Raw genomic sequence first — 12371 nt, 5'->3', positions numbered from 1 at the left:
AAACAAAAGCGTGGTTTCCCATTTACATCTACGTATTTATTTTTTCTGGGTAGGACATGGAATAGGAAACACATGTAAGTCTTGGGAAAGAGTAGGCTCTGGTGAAATAAGCAATGGCCATTACAAAGGTGGAATTACTCTAAACCCCTCAGTCTTACATGACATCATAGTAAAGCGAAAGCCATGAGGAGAGAATGCGTGTGAGCATGAAACTCATGGAACAGCATCTAAAGTAGAGGGTTCTGATTTGCTTCTCGTCTGATAAACCAAGGGTGATCTTAACTCAGTGCTGCTCACTTGTTCTGAGGGAAACCAAGCGAGGAGGCCACTGCCTGTGTGTGCTAGACCCATGTGTGTGCTAGGCCAGACTTCTGACTGGAGATGACCACACCTGGGGGTCGGTAACTGGCTCCCCCTTCTGAGGGGAGGAAAGCTGGGCCAGTCTCTTCCATCTGGGCATCTCCTTGTAGTGCTACAATCTTAACAATCTTAGCAACCCCACGATTTATGCTCCTAAGCAAACAACTTCCTTACCAAAAGACACAGACACAACGGCTGCATTCAAACAGTAAAAGCCTCTCATAAAAGTTCAAAGAACCTTTGCCCTACTTTCTTGAGTCATTTCTTAGCCCAAATGATAAGTGTATGGAGTTGTGAAACCAGACGAGTCCTGGGCTCAATCTGGAGAGCTGGGAAGAATCAGGCAAAGCAAGCATTCAGGGATGGGCTATGGGTCAGGGGGCGGATGTCTTGTTAGCCTTCAGCTGGTGCCTCTTTGAGGGGCTACAGTACTAAGCTGAGAGGGTGGGAGGAAAGACCAGTGACCTCCACATTTTAAATCATGACCCATCAATCAAAACAGTCTGAGAGGGGCTGGAGAGATGGCTCAGAGGGTAAGAGCATTGCCTGCTCTTCCAAAGGCCCTGAGTTCAATTCCCAGCCACCACATGGTAGCTCACAACCATCTGTAATGAGGTCTGGTGTGTCCTCTTCTGGCCTGCAGGCATACACGCAGAAAGAATATTGTATACATAATAAATAAATAAAAATATTTAAAAAAACAGTCTGAGAACATACCTCTACTATGTGTATATTTACCTATAAATTATACGCTGTTCAACTGTCAATGTAAATTTCAATTATAAGCAAAAATGTCTTTTCTTTTTCAAGATGAAGCCGCAAATATGACCTGCCTCCATATGCATGGGAAATACTGAAGGATTCAACATACCGCAGATCAAAAATTTGTTTGTTTGTAGTGGAATTCTGGCTCTACTCACTATGTATACCAGCTGACCTCAAACTCAAAGTCTGCCTGCCTCTGCTCCTGACTGAGAGCTAGGACCAAAGGCGTGCACCACCATGCCTGGCCTTCAGTTACACGCGTGCACACCTGAAGCTAATTCTGGTGGCGTATGCTTGTAATCTTGGCACTCTGGAGGCAAAGATAGGAACATAAGGAGATCAATGGCATCCTCGGCTAGCTACATAGAGAGTCTGAGGCAAGTTGAGCTTCATGAGACTCTTTCTCAAAACCACACACACACACACACACACACACACACACACACACCACACACTTACGCCTGTTTGCATGGGTATAGATTCTTTTTCCTTGTGACCATTCTCCTAACAATATAAACAACTACTTGCATGGAACTTTGGCTATGATAGGTATGGTAAGCAATGTCTGAAATCCCCCGACAGGAGCTGCGTTGTTTATACTTAGACAAAATGTCCTCGTAGAAAGGAGCATTTGATGTCCCTGGGGGTCTTTAATCACCCCTCAGAAGATACCGAGAGATGACCAGAACAATCGTGTGTATCTCCCATAACTGCAGCCTCTTCCCAGCTACCATGACAAGAAGCTGTGTCTCCTTGGTAGACACCTGAGACAGCAGTGGTCACCCCAGGAACTATCTAGGAAGGCTAGGCAAATTGTAGACACATTTTTGTTGTCCTGTTCCTTGACACCATCAAAGGCCAATCCCCTAGGCTAGCCCCAGTTCAGTGTTGGAGGTAGCTCTTGTTCTCCCAGCTGGGGCGTTTGGGGCAGATTAGTTGCCCTATTCAAGGCCAAGTTCTTGTCTGTAAAGGAGACTAATACTCACCCAGGGGTTGCTACCGAGCTGGAATCAAATAACACTGAGCTCAATTAATTCCATTCCATCTTGCTGTCTCTTCCCTGGGGCTCTGCTGCTAGGCTGCCCTTTCCAATACAGCACCTGGGAGACCATGGCCATCAATAATGGCGCTCGTGAGCTGAGGCATCTCTTTACCACAGAAGGGGCCAGCGAGACATTTTTCAGCCGCTTTCCACGGAAACAGACAAGCAGTTTGAAGCTCTTGTCCTTCCTCCCTTCTTCCACAAGAGTCAGACAACGTCAGACATTCAGTTTGTTTTCCTTCTGGCATGAGCTGGCTTTTCACGCTATAACATTTTTTTTTTCAAGTGACAATGACTCCCAGATGAAAGGACACTATAACTGAGGCATAACAGAATGCAGACATGGGTGTGTGTACATACGCGTGTGCGCACGGAGGTGTTGGGAGGTGATGACGGTTGATGAGTAGTAGGCTGGGTCCCCCGGTGGTGCACCTTGGGCAGACGGGGAAGAGGACCCCAGTCAGCCATGCTCTGTGTGGTCCGAAATATGAACAGGGTAGGTGGCTCTGTCCTCAGAGCATCAGCACAGTGCCTCTCAACTGACTGCACCTTGGGATTGCCTGGGAAACCTTAGAAGACCCCAGTGCCTGGATGTCTGCAGGTCATCTCAACAGAAGCTCTGGAATACAGCTGAACACCATGCATTTAGCTCCCCAGATCATTCTATATACTTCTAGGGTTACACGTTGTTTGTCCGGGTGTAAAATAGGAAAAGTTAGCTTCCTGAAAATGAAGAATTATGCGTGTCCTGTCCCCTTCCCAGGACTTGGCCCCCAATGCCCACTGTATCACATCCTGAAATTCTGGCCTGTAGAACATGGAGCGTCCAGTCAGGTCTGTGTGTTGGGTTGCGGATGGCCTGTGTGACAGACGTTTGTGAGTCACCAAGATTCACATCAGAATGGGAGTATACTTGAAGGCATATTGTTAAATGGGTGATTGAATTAAGATAGAGCCATTCATGTGAGCCCTGACTCAGTCTGATTGATGGCCTTAGAAGAGAAGACACAGACAGACACAGAGGGATGATAAGGCAGTTGCCTATAAACCAAGGACAGATCAAATGTTAATCTTAGAGACCAAGCCTCTCAAATTGTTTCTTTAAAAAGATTTTTAAATGTTACGTGTATATGTGTTTCCCAGCTTGTACATACACATGTACCATGTGCATGTCTGACTCTTGAGGAGACTAGGAGAGTGTGCTCTGGGTGCCCTGGAAGCAGAGTAACGACATATAGGTGCTGGAAACTGAGCCTGAGTCCTCTGGAAGAGTAGTCAGTGATTTTCCTTTGTTTCTTGTTTTTAAGACAGGGTTTCTCTGTAGACTCACTCTGTAGAGCAGGCTGGCCTCAAACTCAGAGATCTGCCTACCTTTGCCTGTGGGATTAAAGGTGTGTCTTCTCCTTCAACCGTGAGGGTCCAGACGTCAAATTCAGGTCGCCAGGCTTGGAAGCAAGTGCCTTTACTCCCTGAGCCAGCTTGTTCTGGGATACATTTTTTTTTTTTTGGTTTTCGAGACAGGGTTTCTCCATAGCTTTTGGTTCCTGTCCTGGAACTAGCCCTTGTAGACCAGGCTGGCCTCGAACTCACAGAGATCCGTCTGCCTCTGCCTCCCGAGTACTGGGATTAAAGGCGTGTGCCACCACCGCCCGGCTTCTGGGATACATTTTTAATGAAGGAATGGTAGTTTTTCCAGTGACCACCACAGCCTGGAAGCCCAAAATCTTCAGAGGGTGCCAGGGAGCCTGGGCCCAGCAGGGTTGGGGATGATTAGCCCAAGTCCCAAGCACAGAGAGGAGGAAAGGCCACCATGCAGCGTTTGGATCATTAAGAGATCTGGTGCTAGAATCTCCAGAGGGGGGGAAATCAGTGACCCAGGAAAAATGACACCAGCTGATAGCCTCCAGCGACAGCCTGGGAAAGCTGCGAAGGGGAGGTAGACATTAAGTAATGTTCTCAAACAGCAGGGATGTTCCGCACTGTATGACTGACAGGGGCCCTCCGACCGGGGCCCATAGCCTTATGGGACTTTCTTTCACATGGACACTTTCTCTGGTTTTCTCCACGAGGCCAGGGGGTCCTGACCCCCCCCCTCTCTCCTCCACCTTTTTGATGTTCCCTTCTGTAGAAAACAAGTGGCTGTATTGTCACACGTGCTCCCTCGCCCCTGGCTATTGTGGGAGAGCTCCGCAGGGGAGAGTCCACTATTTCTGTTCCCCTTCTACACACTTGCCAAACTCATAAAAGGGAACAGGCCTGCCTCTCCCCAGGAGAGCAAGCAGGGCCCTTTGAGGCCACAGGAAATCAATCGGTGAGACCAGCACTCTCGACTGGATCCCCACACTGTCCATTGGGAGCTAGGATTCCTTCTCTATCGCCTGGTTGGGAGATTTGCTTCAATTTAAAACAAAACGAGCCAGCTTTGGCGCTCTCTCTCTCTCTCTCTCTCTCTCTCTCTCTCTCTCTCTCTCTCTCTCTCTCTCACCCTTTGGATGTTTTCCCATCCCACATTATCCAGAACTTGTGTTTAAACCTGTGAGTGCTATGGTTTGGGAGGACAGGACCATGTGTTTCTAGACAGCAAGGAGGAAAGGTGAGACGACCTGGCAATGCCACCACCTGCTGTTGACTCTTGGAAACCCTGGATCTCGTGGAAAACAGCAGGAAAAGGCATTCATCAACCTCATTACTTAAAAACCGTCAAACAAGCACTTGCTTCTCTCGGGTGGTTGCTCCCTGTCTATAGCCCAGATCCGCAGAATGTTATTGCGGGGCACAGTTCATTTCCAGACTTGTGTGATAACATACACACTGTTAGTATTGCAACTGCTTCCCTCAAGAAACAAATTCTAAAAGTCTATAATCTGGTGGTGGGGAGGAGGAGGAGTTTTGTCGCAATTTGCCTAAAGCAATATTTGTTCAGTTGTAATGATGTCACCGAGGACGGGGGGGGGGGGGGGGAGTTATTCAGCTTTTAATTCTTTCCTTACAGTAACTGGGGCAAGACAGTGGCTAAAAGCTCAGAGCTGCTCGCCACAGCTTAAATCAGCAAATACAGAATCTTTATGGAAGCCAAGAAAGTTCTATTAAAGAAAAAAGTCAATAGTGCTTAAAAAAAAAAAAACCCGATGACTTTCCCCAGCCCATTACCAGAGTTTTGATTCTCTGTGGCTTGTTTTTAAGAGCCTCGGTTTGCTCACCAAACAGGCATATCTTGGCTTCCTTGGCCGGGCAGGAACACTGCCTTGATATTAAATATTCTAGGCAAAGAACCTCTGACCTACGGGCTCTCAGTTAACAATGAATGACATTCTCTGTAAGCAAACCAGAAAGCCAACTCAAGTCTGCTCTTCCAGATTCTTTGCTTGGTAGTCTGTCACGCAGCAGCACGGAGGGGTGACTCTATCACAATTATACCGAAAAACAGAACAGAACAAAACCCTGCAGGGAGGGGCTTGTTGGATTCCCCAGTCTGAGCTGGGCAGAAAGTCCCAAGAGAAAGGGAAGCAAAGGGCACAGAGCTGCATCCCGGGCGTGATGGAAAAATCTACGGAGCAAATGGAGACTCAGGCTGTTACAAGGAAAGACATTTGTCACCTTTAAACGCCATAGCCACACCTGCCACCTGCCACCTCACACCTCGCTAAAATCTTTTGCTGAGGTTGGGGGTAGGTGAATTCGCTAAAGAAAAGCATTGATCTTTGCCTTGGTAGGATGAAGTCTCTCTCTCTCTCTCTCTCTCTCGTGTGTGTCTGTGTGTGTGTGTGTCTGTGTGTGTCTGTGTGTGTGTCTGTGTGTGTGGTGGGCGCGTGGGGAGTGCTGGCACCATTTGTTGTACACTCATGCCTCTGAGTATTCTCTGCTGTCAGCTTCTATGAGTCTCTCAAGGCATCTCCACCAGATCTCCAATCTTCCCAGGCTCCCTCCCTAGGGACCGGCTTGGACTTTGGGTTCAGCGTGTTCTGAGCTAGTCTCCTTACATGGGTACCCCGGAGTCTGGCTGGGACGTACCCTTATCATGTGGGTGGCCAGCCAAGCACAACTGTTCGTCCAGAACACGGTTATCTTCCAAGCGCTGGGCGTGGTGCCGGGCTCAATTTAGGGACCCTCTAGTGAACACATGAAGGTCAGGGCTGAACCGCAGGTGTCCAGGAAACTAACAGAGGTCAAGAGCACCGCGAAAAACTTTAAAGATCTTACAGGTCCATCGTTAGGAAGAGATGGTTCCCCTACTCCCATCAACCTAAACACCACACCAAGGGCTCCCACCAGGCAAGAAAACTGCTTAGGGAGTACACTTCAACTTTAATCCAACCAGGTCGTGCCCCCTGCAGAGGCAACTCCCAGCCTACCTCTCACCTGGGCAACAGCGAGGGGAACGCGGGCTCGTGGCAAGCAAGAGAGCTCTTACCAGAGAAATCGGTGAGCGCGGAGGTCTCTTTGGAACACACCAGGACCGTGCAGTAGAAGAGACGCAGGAGCTGCCCGGGAGGCTCTACCTGCCTGCGGAGGCCGGGATTCTGCGCGGGTTGGGGCGCGGGCGGAGGGCGCATGATGCGCAGCGCGGCAGGGAGCGAGCGCTGGCACTGGGATAGCAGGCCGGAGGACCGTGTCACATGGCGGTGAGAGTCGATGGCCAGCGGCTCCGCGGCCCCCAGCCGCCTCCCGGTCCAGGCTGCTCGAGCTTCTTAAGCGGTCGCCTCCTAGTCCAGGATCCCTAGCCAAAGGGAGGGGGCGGAGACCCGGGGCGGGGCAAGGAGCCCAGGGAGGCCGCCGCGTAGTTTATCCTGAAGAAATCTCTTGAGCTCCGTGCGCCTAAGGAACCGAGGGGGTGTCACCTCGTGCCCCGGAGAGTTGCCGAGACCAATCGGGGCGCCTAGCCCCTAGCAGAGAGTGTCCCCGGCTGCAATCCCGGTGCTGCGCAACTTGAGCGCTTTCCACGCCCGGGTCTCTAGGCGGGGTGATGGCCCAGGCGCTGCTGGCCCAGCCTGTGCTGGCCCGGCGCCAACCTCACCCAGGCCGGTGGAGCAGCACGGCCGGTGCGGTCTGTGACGCACTTTAGAGCCAGCGCATCGCGTGCAGCCCTGGTCAGGCGGGATCGGGGACCGTGGGAAGATGGGGGTCCCGGAGATAGAGACATTACTATCCCCGCCACCTTCAGCGCTTGAAGTACAGCCACCAAGCACGCAGTACGTCCCATTACACCGAGTGGGAGACTCGTTCCTCCACCCACTACCCGTCACCCCGCGATCTGCTTCGGCTCTTGCAGTTTGGACCTGAACGAGCTGAAGGTCTCAAACCGGTCACTCGGTTCCGTACCCATAATGGAGCTTCCTGCGGGTGCTACTTGACAGCAACCCTCGGGGATCTGAGACTGGGCTGGAATAAACAGCTGCTGCGCGCTTATAATTGAGCTTTGTTTTAAAATGGGCCACGGCATCTATATGACCCTTTTGACTAAGCGCGATGTCCACATTTGGACACTCGTGGATCAAGAGATCGGTGACGACACGGAGCAACGCGTGCGAGTTCAGAGCTGCTGTCCAGGTGCAAGGTCCTCGGGTTCCAAAGACCCCAAACCCAGGGACAGCGTAGGCTCCCAGGCCCTGCGGCGCCGGCGGGAAGGAGGAGGGCCCAGCGGGCGGACGCTGGGCACAAAGTGTTCCCCAACCACCGCCGGGAGGGCTTGCCAAGTTCGCCTAGCGCCTGAAACGCGGAAACGTAGATAACGAGGCCCAAGGGCGGGGCCAGGCTTACAGCTCCGCCCGACTCCCAGAGCAGAGCTCAGAGAGTAAGGCCAGGCCAGCAGAGCACGAGGACGCTCTGCCTCCCTGTGGCACGGTCTCAGAGGTGGACCACTAGGATCCAAGGAGGATGACATCCGCACACCCTTCAGGTGCTAAGTGAGCCAAATTGAGATCCTGAGAATGGAAAGAAAATGCTAAATATCGGTGTTTGTATAGAGGGAGGTGCTTGCAAGGCTGACCGCTAAAACAAAAGCACAGCATTGAGCTGGAGAGACGGCTCAGAGGTTCAGAGCGTGCTGCTCTTCCAGAGGACAGAAGTTCAGATCCCAGCCCCCAGTGCTAGCAGGTGACACCAAGCCCTAGTCTGGCCTCCACAGGCACCCTCACACATGTCACACACACACACACACACACACACACACACACACACACACACACACACCTTTTGAAGGAGCGAGAATAGATCTCAACTCTCTGACCTTTAGTCAAGGTGGAACGGATTTGCTTCCGTGGGCTCCCACAAACGTGGACATCTTATGTTGGGGAAGCTGACTGAGGCTGGGAGAGTAGGTAAGGTTGCACAGCTCACAGGGACCACTGGGCAAAGAGTGCTCAAACTCTGGGTCCCTCCCTCTCATCTAGGTATAGATTGGCTATCAGTGTGTGTCAGGTTCTTTGGTAGGGCATGAAGATGCTGGCACAGGAAGGACCCATGTTCCCACGCTTCCGTATTGTCAGCTGGTGATAAGTACAGGAGATGTGTGTGAAACTGCTTGAGACATGCGACAGGTGTCCAGTCCATAGGAGTCATCACTACAGCAGGGAAGACAAGACATTGGACCATTCATGCCAAGTGAACAGTCACAAAAGACAAGGGGCTGAAAGAGCCCAAGAGAGCGCTAGGAGGACCGGGGTGCAGGGAGTGTGGACACCAGGGAAATTTTTTATGACTAGATAGATGAAAATGATAGGAAGAGCTGCCTACTACCTAGGAGCTAGCAAGCCCTAGGGATTTGGAGGTGGGAGAACATTTTAGAAGAAGGAGATGGCTCCGTGGTTAAAAGCACATAGTGTTCTTGCAGAGGACCTGGGTTCAAGTTTCAGCAACTGCATCTGGCAGCTCACAACTGCCTGTAATTCCAGCTCCAGGGACTCCAACGTCTGTCTGTCTGCCTCACTCATATGCATACATACACATGCACACATAAATAAATAATAACAAAAATATCAAATAAAAAAGGAAAAGAGGGGGCCCGAAGGATAAAAGCTGAACGGAGCATGACTCTGGAGAAGGATGGAAAGTCTAGGCCATCTAGGGCAGAGAAGAAGGGGGTATGGTACCTTGGAGACTCTGCCAAGCCCCAGCTCAGGTTATAAAGGTCTGGCTAAGCACTTGTTTAATAGGTATATATGTGGGGTACACCTGTGTGAATTCACGAGGATGCCAGAGGACAACCTTGGGGGCCATTTCTCCGGTACCACCACTTGTTTTTCTTCTTGAGACAGGGTCTCTCATTGGCCTGGAAGTCCCCCAAAAGGTGAGGCTAGCTGGCCAGCGAGCGCCAGGATCTACTTCTCTTTGTCACCCTGCTAGGACTCCAAGCTACCTACCTTGCCATGTAACATGTGGGTTCTGGGGTTCAAACTCAGACACTTTATGGACAGAGTCATCATCTCAGACCTTAAGGGGCTACTTCATGTCAAACTGGCAAAGGGTTTGTGAGCAGAGAGGTGGTGTGAGCTGGCATATGTTGGTAGAAATATTCCTATGGATAAGGCCGAGGGGTTCGCTCAGTGGCATTTTGCTTAGACTGTTCAAGTCCCTGGGTTGGATCCCCCCAACACCGCAGGGTGGAAAAGAATCCTGTGGCATCTGGGTACAAGTAGACTGGAGGCATCAGCAATTGGTCCAGCTGGATGTAATGGTGCATGCCTGCAGTCCCAGCACTTGGGAGGCTGAGGCAGGAGGATTGCAAGTTTGAGTCAACTTAAGTTCATAGTGATAGCATGTCCTAAATTATTCGTGGAATATGAACCCCGGAGAATCAAAATTAGTGACTGAAATAGATACCTGAGTGCCAGTATTCATTATTTGAAGCAGCTGGAAGGTGGATGCGATCCATGGGCCCATCGACAAGATGCAGAGTATTATTTGGCAATAAACAGGGGAGATGCTCTGGTACGTGCTGCAACACGGGTGGACCCTGAAGACACGTGCTAGAAGAAACTAACCAGACAGATGGGGCATGAGTCGGCTTCCCGGAGGCCTTTAGTCAGCCGGGTCACAGGGCAGGATGTAGACTGGAGCGGGAGCTGGAGGGAGGTGGGTCAGGAGTTATTGCTTAATGAGTACTTGAACTTGTTTGGGGTGATTTTTTTTTAAGTTCTGGAATTTGTGGTAACAGCATAATTACAGGCACTGAGTTGTACAACTGAAAGCAGTTAAAATGAAAAATTTTTATTATATAAGTGCATCATAGCTTTAAAAGCTTAATAATGCAATAGGCCCTAAGCCATTGGATTATACATTTCAGACAAGTGAGTTAATAGTCGCGAAGTATCTCTCAGTGGAGCTGTTTTTAGGGTCATACAGTAACAGCGGCTCTAGAGGGACGGGCGTGAAGAAAGCCCAGAGGTCAGAGGGAAAGAGGGCAATAGAGAAACTGGAAAGATTGTATGTATTGGAGGAGGTTGTGTTTGCATGGGCACACATGTGTGCACGCATGTGGAGGCCAGAGGTCAACCCTCTGCTCCTCAGGTACCATCCACCTTTTTATTTAGAGGGGGGGGGGTCTCAATTAGCCTGGAGCCTATGACTCAGCTAGCCTGGCTGCCCAGTGAGTCCCAGGGATCCGCCTGTCTTCATCCCCCACTTCTGGGATGAAACTCAGATCTTCACACTTACCTGAGACACTGAACTATCTCCCCAGCCTCAAAGATTTTGCAAGAATGGAGGCTATGCGGTGGGAACTGGCAGCTGAGGTATAGGAAGGAGGAGACAGGAGATGACTTCCCCACCTTCCTTCGCATTGCCCCTTAGCCTTTTCTGTTATTTCAAAAGAGTTTCTCAGGAGCCTGGAGACATGGCTTAGCAGCCATCAGCTTGTCCTGCTCTTGCAGAGGGCCAGACTTTGGTTCACAGCACCCATGCCCAGTAGCTTACAATCACCTAGCCCTCCGACACCAAGGCATCGAGCATCCTCTCCAGGGCGCTGTGAGCACCTGTATCCACACACAGGAACAAACACATACAGAGAATTTTTTTTTGGGTTTTTTTTTTTTTTGAGACAGGGTTTCTCTGTGGTTTTGGAGCCTGTCCTGGAACTAGCTCTTGTAGACCAGGCTGGTCTCGAACTCACAGAGATCCGCCTGCCTCTGCCTCCCGAGTGCTGGGATTNGACACTGCTTCAGAAGTGGGCATGGCCACCTGAGCCTACACATGTCATAAAACTGCAGGGCACTGAACACACACACACACACACACACACACACACCATGCACACACAGGAATAAAATGATAACACCTGAAGGTCTAGGGGCTACGAAGTTTAGACTTTGAGAAGACGCCATGCTCAGGAGAAATGAGTAAAAGCACAGAACCTCCTGAAAAATTAAAGTCATCCCAAAGTTAAAACATTTTAAAGTATTTATTGGCATATAATCATTTTCCATACACTGGGTTTCATGAAGACACTTTCTTTCAAGTATATCACTTCTTTGGTTATATTCATTCCCTGTACCCTCTCACTTCTCCCAATTCCCCTTCCCAGTAAAATAAAATTAAACATATTCTATAAAAATTAATCTCTGGTCCGGGCAGTGGTGGCTCATGCCTTTTATCCCAGCATGTGGGAGGCAGAGGCAGGCGGATCTTTATGAGTTCAAGGCCAGCCTGGTCTACAAGAGCTAGTTCCAGGAGAGGCTCCAAAGCTACAGAGAAACCCTGTCTTGAAAAACCAAAAATAAAATAATAAAAATAATAAATAAAGTACATCTTTAGAGAAAAGATTTTTAACTTGCAGAAAAATTAAATTTGTTTGTTTGTACATGAGCGCATGTGCCATGCACACAGGGGTCAAAGGACAACTTGAGTGAGTCACCAGGAAATACCCCATCATGCAAGTCCTGACAATCGAGCTTTTACCCACTCAGCCATCTCGCTGGTCTACGGGCTTTTCTCTTGAGAATGGTGCGTGGCTGTCAAAGGGTAGCCCTGGCAGGCTACAAAGGCACCAGCGTTCAGCTGCTCTTTACTCGATAGGGAGCCAGTTTCTGTCTTCACATATGTGATTCCAAAATGGGCCAAATGGCACCTGTGAGGGTCCGTCCTGATTGTCTGTTAATGGCTCCAGTCCCCAAGAGTGACCTGTGAGTGACTGCCTTAGAAGGAACTACAGTCTGGGCCAGCACAAGAGTCTGGACATCCAGACTAGCCCTTTCTGGAAGATTAAGCTCAT

At 50.0% G+C, this 12371-nt stretch overlaps 1 protein-coding gene across 3 annotated transcripts in view; it reads right to left on the bottom strand.

Annotated features, from left to right (window-relative positions):
- Eva1c (eva-1 homolog C) overlaps positions 1-7842 on the bottom strand; it is a 75619-nt gene extending 67777 nt beyond the window's left edge. The window contains exon 1 of one of the 3 annotated variants that reach the window (XM_050164804.1): positions 6579-7842. In XM_050164804.1, coding sequence (XP_050020761.1) covers positions 6579-6720 — 142 coding nt within the window. In that variant the 5' untranslated portion in view covers positions 6721-7842. The remainder of the gene's footprint in view (positions 1-6578) is intronic. The other 2 variants (XM_050164805.1, XM_050164803.1) reach the window with 2 other exon arrangements.
- Between the last annotated feature and the right edge of the window lie 4529 nt (positions 7843-12371).

Source organism: Alexandromys fortis, unplaced genomic scaffold, assembly GCF_014885135.2.
Source record: "Alexandromys fortis isolate MF-2015 unplaced genomic scaffold, M_Fortis_MF-2015_v1.1 scaffold_162, whole genome shotgun sequence".
Classification (NCBI taxonomy): Eukaryota; Metazoa; Chordata; class Mammalia; order Rodentia; family Cricetidae; genus Alexandromys; species Alexandromys fortis.
This window is presented reverse-complemented; position numbering and strand designations above follow the sequence as displayed.